Source organism: Vitis riparia, chromosome 6, assembly GCF_004353265.1.
Source record: "Vitis riparia cultivar Riparia Gloire de Montpellier isolate 1030 chromosome 6, EGFV_Vit.rip_1.0, whole genome shotgun sequence".
Lineage (NCBI taxonomy): Eukaryota > Viridiplantae > Streptophyta > Magnoliopsida > Vitales > Vitaceae > Vitis > Vitis riparia.
This window is the reverse complement of record NC_048436.1, coordinates 5,512,084-5,520,969: the sequence shown is the minus strand read 5'-3', so window position 1 is coordinate 5,520,969 and position 8,886 is coordinate 5,512,084. Positions and strand designations below refer to the sequence as shown.

Genomic DNA, 8,886 nt, shown 5'->3' with positions numbered 1-8,886 from the left:
CTTAACTGTATTATTGAGAAAATTTTGGTTTTTACATTAAAATTTATGTAATGTTAAATATTAATAATATTTAAAATATAATTTTTTTTTTATGAAATTGAAAGATTTTATTTTCATCTTAATAATATTATAATAGTTAGGTCATTGCTTACTTGGGGAACTGTCCTTATTTATCGGAGAAGATAACATATGAAATGGTAAGAAAAATACATGATAAAAGATTTTTATTTTCATCTCGTTCCTTTTGCCATATTTGACTTTTTTTGTTTCATGGGTTCATACAACACATACTTTTAGGAAATTATCAGATCTGAAAAGAGAAAATTATCAGATCTGAAAAGAGAATAAGTACAATGTGTTTCAAGTGTGCATCCATCCAAGAAAGGACATGCATGGCCGGCTTTGCTATAAAAGACGTGTAAATGCCTAATCAAAAGAGCCAACTTAGTGTTGCTGCAGAGCAGATTAAGCAATATGGGTGGTAACAGCAACTCAACCCTGTTTTCTTCAGTCCTCTTCCTTTCCCCAGCTAATGCTGCAACCATAGACGATGTGTTGTCTCATCTCAACTTCCTCTTGCTTACCTTCATCACATCCATCTTTTTCATCCTAACCAAGTTCAAATCCAAAACCAGTACCAACAGCAAGGCAATGCTGCTTCCTCCAGGCCCAGCTCCATGGCCTCTAGTCCGAAATCTACCTCATTTACTCAACAACAAGCCAACTTTCCGCTGGATACATGGCTTTATGAAAGAAATGAACACTGAAATTGCATGTATTCAATTGGGCAATGTTCATGTAATCCCGGTGACTTCCCCAGAGATTAGCAAAGAATTTTTGAAGAAACATGATGCAGTATTTGCATCCAGGCCCATTACAAAGGCGTCTGAGTATTCAAGTGGTGGCTTCTTGACCACAGCGGTGGTGCCATGGGGAGACCAGTGGAAGAAGATGAGAAGGGTTCTAGCTTCTAACGTGATTAATCCATCAACATTTAGGTGGCTGCATGACAAGAGGGTGGAAGAAGCCGACAATCTTGTCCGATACGTTTATAACCAGTGTAAGATCTCTACTAGCAATAACTGTCTTGGCACAGTTATCAACCTCAGAAATACAGCCCGTCAATATAGCGGAAACGCCATCAGGAAGATGATCCTCAACACAAGATACTTTGGTGAAGGAAAGAAAGATGGAGGGCCTGGAGTTGAAGAGGAACAACATGTTGAGTCACTCTTTACCGTACTTGCTCATCTATATGCGTTCTCTTTATCTGATTACTTCCCTTGGCTTAGAGTGCTGGACATAGATGGCCATGAGAAGACTGTAAGGGAGGCTATGAACACCATTAACAAGTATCATGATCCGATCGTGGACCAAAGAGTAGAACAATGGAGGAATGGCGAAAAGAAGGAGGCTGAGGACCTGCTTGACGTTTTCATTTCAGTTAAGGATTCAAATGGGGAGCCACTGCTGTCTGTGGCTGAGATCAAAGCCCAATGCACAGTAAGATAACTAATTAACTTTTGCTTACATTTTGAGCTACTTTGCATGTTGATCATTTCCTAACTAGAAAATAACTTGATGAATCAAATTATGATCCTTCCATAATTTGCAGGAGTTGATGCTTGCAGCAGTGGATAATCCATCAAATGCAATTGAGTGGGCATTGGCAGAAATGATCAATCAACCAAGGGTTTTGGGGGAAGCAGTGGAGGAAATAGATAGAGTGGTTGGAAAGGAGAGATTGGCCCAGGAATCCGACTTTCAGCAGCTAAACTATGTTAAGGCCTGCATAAAGGAAGCTTTCCGGCTTCACCCAATTGCACCATTTAATCTTCCCCATGTATCCAATGCCGATGCCATTGTTGCTGGCTACTTCATCCCCAAAGGCAGTCATGTCCTTCTCAGCCGTCTGGGGCTTGGCCGGAACCCTAGAATCTGGGAAGAACCACTAATTTTCAATCCAGAGCGCCATCTGAGTGCTAGTAGAGCTCAAGGAGTGGATTTGAACGAGCAAGACCTTCGCCTCATTTCCTTCAGTACAGGAAGGCGTGGGTGCACAGGGATTGCATTCGGGTCTGCAATGACTGTGATGCTATTGGTAAGGCTCCTTCAAGGCTTCACTTGGAGTCCGCCACCGGGCCAAGAGGAGATTGATCTCTCAGAGTCAAGAAATAATCTCTTTCTAGCAAAACCTCTGCATGCCCTAGCAAAACCACGTCTGCATTCATCATTATACCCACTTCATTAATTAGTACTTTATGAGGCACCAATATAATAAAATGCAAGATCTCATGCAAACCTACTCCAATTTGCATGTGAAGCAAGAAATGATTGTTTGAAAAGTGTGACATCACAGTTGCTTGTTAGGTATTAGTTGTTGGAGTCCTAGATGGCTTTGAATAAATTTTAGACATGCATGTGCCCAACGAGGTTGCAAAAGTTGAATATGTGGCCTTGTGCTAGGAAATGGTCTACGTTCTCCATGTGTCTTTTGTTCGCCGTTTTAGTTGTTCTTTGTTTTGACGTTGATTGATTTGTTTTTATTTCTACTTGTATGTCAGTTGAATATTTTATTAGGTTTGTGCTGAATTATGATGTTGAAAAGGAAACATTAGAATATCATGACACAACATCTAAAGGCAATTCCATTCAGGCCAACTCACCTGAGAAAAAGATTAGAAGATGGACTGGCTCTGATCATCATGCCCTTAGTTATGTAATTTTTTCTTCTCTTTTCAAATATTTGTCTTTTTGTTGCTGGACTCCAAGAAAACTATTTAATCTGTTAGCTTGTTGAAATCAGTAAAGGAGATGATCTAAAAATGAAAAACAATAGGGACAGCTGTAGATCAAGTGCAATTTTAAATTTAGTATATTTTACTCCTTCCTCCTCTAAATTAATTTGTTAACATTTTGCACCAAATTAAGTAGAATGTTACTAACTTCTATAAATCTTAAATTTAACCTTTTTAAAGGCTAAAAGATTTCAACCTTTAGCTCCTTATTGAATTTGATTTTATGACTTATTTAATAACTTAGGTTAATTTTGAATTAAATTATTTTTAAGTTATTAATTTAAAACTTATTCCTTTATTTAATCAATGATTTAATCACATGTTTTGAAAATTTGTCGATTGGTTCAACAAATACCACCTAACTGAAAAGACCATTGATCAACGGTTATTGAGTGAATATGTTCGATTTGATTTTCAAAACATTGACTAAATAGGTTTAATAAATTAAATTAAATTATTAAATCATATTAAATCATTAAATTAATGTATTAAACACCATCATAAGTTAAAGTCTTCTTAAATTAAAAAGATAAAATTAAGTCAATATTTAAAAATTACTTTCATTTTATTATACTTCTTTTAACTTATCTATTTTTCATTTAATTAATGGCGTGCTCTTATTCATTCCTCATTTCTTTGAGTATTTACTATTTATTTCCTCCTACACCAAAATTTTCCTCCAATTAAAATAACATTAGATCATGACAAATATGTATATTAATATTTATAAAATTTAAAAATAAGTTAACAAAAAAGAATCTAATTTAGCACAATCCTGTATCTTAATTAGGAATGGATATTTTTTTACCAATTTAATTTTTTTTATTTTTAGTTTTTCTATTTTTTTATTTCATATTTTGCATTTTTGCTATTGATAAAAAATGATGCATTTTGGTTATAAACCAATATTTTCTATCCTTTTCATTTACTTCCATTTTTAATTTTTTTTAATGTATAACCTAAAAGAAATGAATTTAATGTATTGGATCAAGGTTAAATGTGCTTACCTCAAGACAAACAAAATTGATACAAAGAAAGCTCTTAGAACTCTACAATCTAACTTCTATACTGAATATTGATAGATAACCCAATATACATATTTAGGTTGTGTTTGATTCCCGAAAAATACTAAGGAAAGAAAAAAATACAAAGAAAAATGATTTTTTCACCTTTTGTTATCTTATGAAAAATATAAAAGAAAATCAAATATAATTAAAATTAATTAAAATTTTAAGTATGTTTAAATTATATAATCTTTATATTGATGAATTAAAACAAATAAAATGAGTTTAAAGTAACAAATAAAAATAATTTATCGACTTTTAATCTATTTTTTATTTTTCTTCGTTTTTCCTTTCTTTCTACTTTTCCTTTGTATTTTCTTTTCCTTACATTTTTCCGCAGATTTCCCAAGAACCAAACATAGTCTTAGGGTTTCTAATGGGAGAAGGCAATTCCATCCTCCAAGAACCCAAAATTGATCCTATAACTCAAGAGCAAAGCCTAAAATTTTATTTCTCAAATAATTAAATCATGCATTTACCCAAACTGTTACTAAAAACAAGCAAGCAAAGGTTTAATTCAAACTTATTGCCATCTGGTAGGACTGGATTCAGGTTGGCATGGACTTAGTTCTATGAGCTTGCTCAAGCAGCATATGCACTCAGCTCCAGCCGGGGAGTCACCATAGCCAAAAGCGGAACAGCCTTCTGCAGCGTAAGCCCAAAACCTTCATCCATGTTGAGCTCAACGCCATCTGGGAGTTTCCAGTCAAATGAGTGCACCAATGTGGCCAAAATGTACTCAATTGCGATCACTGCCATCTTATTGCCGGAACAGATCCTTCTTCCCGACCCAAACGGAATCAACTCAAAATCGTTCCCACGTGGATCGATGTTCGCATGTTTTTCACTTAGAAATCTCTCTGGTGCGAAATCTTCGGGGTTTTCCCACACATCGGGGTCTCGCCCAATCGCCCATATGTTCACTTGGACTCTAGTGTTCTTTGGAATGTAGTATCCGTTCACTTCACATGCTTCACTTGCGACGCGGGGGAGGTTCAATGGGGTTGATGGGTGCAGTCGGAAACTTTCCTTACATATGGCTCGTAGATATGGGAGTTTTGGTAAGTCGGATTCCTCAAGCCGGCGGCTCCTCCCAATCACTTGATCCATTTCTTCATGAGCACGCTGGAAGATGCTAGGTTTTTTCAACATCTCAGCCAGTGCCCATTCAATTGTGCTTGATGATGTGTCTGTTCCCGCCACAAATAAATTCTAACAAATAATGGGAGAGGAAAATGTTCAATATAAACGCAAACTCATGAAAAATGAAGGGTATGTTTGGTTCTAAAGAAGAAAATTAAATAAATAAATAAAAATTAAATCTAAAATAAATAAATTATTTTATATACTACTTCAATTTTATTTTACTCATTTTAACTCTTTTATATTAAAATTAAATAATATAAAAATATATAAATTTCTAACTAATTTTAATTATATTTTATTTTATTTGGTATTTTTCATCGAATAATTACCAAATATGAGTAAATTATTTTCCTTAATTTTTTTTTTCTTGTTATTTTCCCAAACCAAACATACCCTCAATAAAAATTAAAAATTAAAAATTAAAAAACCATACTGTAGAGGAATTTTCAAGCATATGTTTTTCACATGAAAAACTAGCTATTAAGATGCAATTACTAAAATCATACTTAAATACAATTAAGAGCTCTAAATTAAACATTCTTAAAACGGATTATCTATGTATAAGGGGAAAAAAATACTAAAAAAAGAAATTCAAGAGTTGTACATTTACTAAAACGTACCACGAGGACGGCCTTAATGTTGGTTAGGGTAATTCTGTCCTCCGGAGGACCATCTTCTTGGTTGGCCATAATTATATCGAGAAAATCTGGTTTTCCCTTGCGCTCATCCGCTGATGCCTGGTGTTCCTCTATCAACTCCGTCAAAAACTGGTCGAACTTCTTATGAACACGCTTCATCTGTCGCAAGATCCCTTGGATGTCCATCCAAGCAATGAATGGAATAAAATCGCCAATGTTGAATTGCCCGGCCCATACCATTGACTCCACAATCATCTCCTTAAAGCTATTCGTCTTCGATTCTTTTGATTGGAACAACCGACGGCTAAGTACCGTTTGTGATATTATGTTGACCATGACAATCGTTAACAACTCCGGCACCACCACTGGCTGGCCTTGCTGGCTAAACTCAAGCATGGTCTGGAGCACTCGGCCGAGCTCAGCAGCTCGGACTTCAGACGAGCCCTCAACAGCCTTCCCTCCAAGCAGGTGTAGGGTGCTTAATCTTCGTAGCAGCTTCCACCTTTGCCCGTACTCAGTGAAAACCATGTCTTGACAACCATACACCAAGTGACTTGTGGCAGCACCTGGTTCACGGTTTAAGAAATTCGCCTCATGGGTTTTAAGAAATGCTTGAGCGGCCTCCGGGTTCGAGGCCACCACCATGTTGGAGGTACCCATTTTCAGCAACATCACAGGTCCATACTTTTTGGCCATTTTTGCTAGGGCAACATGAGGCATCTCTTTTAGGAGAGGAAGCACGCCGAGAAGCGGCCATCCTTTTGGGCCAGGAGGGAGCTTCCGGGAACGTCTGGAGACGAGAAAATGAATGAAGGAATGGACGATTAAGAAGAGGAGAGTTGCTGCAGCAGACACAATGAAGAAGCTTGTGTCTATGGCCATGGCCATGGCTTAGCGGATAGATGCATTTGAACAAAGAGAAATGAGTCCATATTTATAGAGGATTGTTATTAGGGATAATTTCATCGAGAACCCTCATATTTGGTGTAAATACACCTGAAAGTCACTGGTTCCTTGGTCAATTAACACCCTTATAAATTTATTCCTTTTATAAAATTTATTTTTTAAAAATATTTTAGGTAAAAAATATTTTAGATAAGAACATCTAATAATTCTTTAAAAATTAAATTTTATTCTTTAAAAAATATAATTTATTTATAAAATATATTTATAAGGATATTAACTGACGAAATTTAAGACCTATGATGATTTAGCATATTTACACTAAATCTCAATGTCTAAATAAAATTAAATCTTGTTTTAATAAGAGAAATAGCTGTTAACCAAAAAAGGAAAAGATAAACAGAGGACAGGTCACTGTATACTTTAATAAGAGAAATAGATATTAGCCATAAAAGGAAACGATAAACAGAGGGGCAACCAGTCTTAAGGTAAAAAGAGGAGGTTTTATCCTTTTTCACTTTAAGATTTTGTAGATTTTTTCCCTTTTTGAGTGTGTTATGTATCATTATCATTTTTAGACATGCATTTTTAATATGTTTTAATTAATAGGTCTTGGAAAATTAACGTTATTATTTTAAGTTGAATAACAACTAGTTCAACTTGTTCAACGGTTAATTTCATTAAGACTCTAAGATTTGGTATAAATTTATCAAACCATTATTGATTTCAAGTTTAGTCAATTAACACCCGTATAAATTTATTCAGTTTATAAAATTATTTTTTACAAAGATTTAGATAAGGTTGTTTAATAATTTTTAAAAAATTAAATTTTATTTTTTAAAAAATAAAATTTATAAAGGTGTAACTAACGAAATTTGAAATTAGTATATTTATATTAAACCTAATGTAAGTGAAATTAACCCATAAAAATAATGGACATGACAAAGAACAAAAATTTTACATGGCTCATAATTACAATAATTTTTCACCAAAATGGAAAACGAAGAGAAGAACAAAATGTGGTCGTATTGTGAGTTAAAGCACATGCCACACTTTCATCAATCATGCAGTATATAGCATGGTTTTAAAAACCAGACTAGACCGACCAGTCACAATTCTGATTCGATCCGATTAATTGGACCAGAAGTGATTGAACCGGAGGTCCGATTGGTCAATCGAATGAACTATCTGATTCTTTTTTTTTTTTCTTTCCTCCCAGCATTCGTGCGATTGTTCCCAAACCCTCGTCATCGCCCCTACCCACGCGCTAGAAAGCCCTCCCCCCAAAACTCTGCAAAGCCCCGTCATCCCGTCAGCAACACACCCTCGCCCCCCAGCGCGCGTCCCCAAGCCCAGCAAATGCAAAATTCTCCCACCCCCTCCTCTCCTCTCCCAAAAGTCAAAACATTGTGTGTGCACCTTGCCTTCCTTCCATTTTTTTTAATTAAATTTTTATGTTTTATATTTAATTTCTTTTTTTTATTATTATTATTGTTGAGATATTAGGAATGCTTTCCTTATATTATTATTTCCTTATATCATTTAGTGTTCAAATATTAGGAATGTTTAGATATTATGAAAGTTGAGATATTATGAATATTGAGATATTAGGAAAGTTGAGATATTAGGATATTAGTTGTTATTTCCTTATATCATTCTTTCCTTGTATCATTCTTTTCCATTCTTAGAATGGTTATTACCCTCTATATATACTCTATACATGAACGAATGAAAATATGAATGAAAAAACTATCATTTATCAATTTGAACATGGTATCAGAGCCATGGAACTGAAATCCTGGATATTTTGTTGCTATGGTAGTCCGACAGCGATCAACCATCCTAAGACAAGCCCTAATATTGATAAGTCAACCTTCAAATGCACTCATTGCAATAAGACTAATCCCACCAATCTGGATATCTCACAATTTCAGAGCAACGACTCTTGGTATGACCAGGAAAAAAATGAGGAACCGAGGGTTTGAACCATGGACCTTTAGATCATGTTTAGGTTATCAACACTTTGTTATTAATGATAATAATCGTGATCAACGGAAGAAGGATTCCAAGAAAACCTCGACTGCAACTGTTGTTGAAATAAAAATAGAGGCTAATGTTGCTGAGAAAGCCTCTACATTGGTAGCCGCTACAGATCATGGTGGTAAGTTTTTAAATATTTTTACACATGTTATTAATAGTGCTTGGATAATTGATTCTGGTACTACAGATCATATGACTTTTGATTCTAGACAGGTTTCACCCCTTAGACCTTCCTCACAAAAAATTGTTTCCACAGCCAATGGTAACACAACCCCGGTCATTGGGGAAGGATCCTTA

General features: G+C 35.0%; 2 protein-coding genes across 4 annotated transcripts; one reads left to right on the top strand and one right to left on the bottom strand.

Annotated features, from left to right (window-relative positions):
• The first annotated feature begins 617 nt into the window (after window positions 1-617).
• On the top strand, window positions 618-2,360 carry LOC117916857 (phenylalanine N-monooxygenase-like). Of its 3 annotated transcripts, none has more exons than XM_034833053.1 (3): window positions 618-826; window positions 1,205-1,503; window positions 1,616-2,360. In XM_034833053.1, the coding sequence occupies exons 1-3, from the start codon at window positions 652-654 to the stop codon at window positions 2,249-2,251; spliced, it is 1,110 nt and encodes a 369-aa protein (XP_034688944.1). In that variant the 5' UTR covers window positions 618-651; the 3' UTR covers window positions 2,252-2,360. The 3 variants fall into 3 exon arrangements, with proteins under 3 accessions (XP_034688944.1, XP_034688945.1, XP_034688942.1); XM_034833054.1 differs by having other exon boundaries at window positions 618-901; window positions 1,382-1,503; XM_034833051.1 differs by having other exon boundaries at window positions 618-1,368; window positions 1,450-1,503.
• A 2,084-nt stretch (window positions 2,361-4,444) lies between these two features.
• On the bottom strand, window positions 4,445-6,528 carry LOC117916337 (flavonoid 3',5'-hydroxylase 2-like). Its single transcript, XM_034832291.1, has 2 exons — window positions 5,629-6,528; window positions 4,445-5,074 (listed from the first exon to the last, which is right to left on the bottom strand). Exons 1-2 carry the CDS (start codon window positions 6,526-6,528, stop codon window positions 4,445-4,447), a joined length of 1,530 nt encoding a protein of 509 aa, XP_034688182.1.
• Between the last annotated feature and the right edge of the window lie 2,358 nt (window positions 6,529-8,886).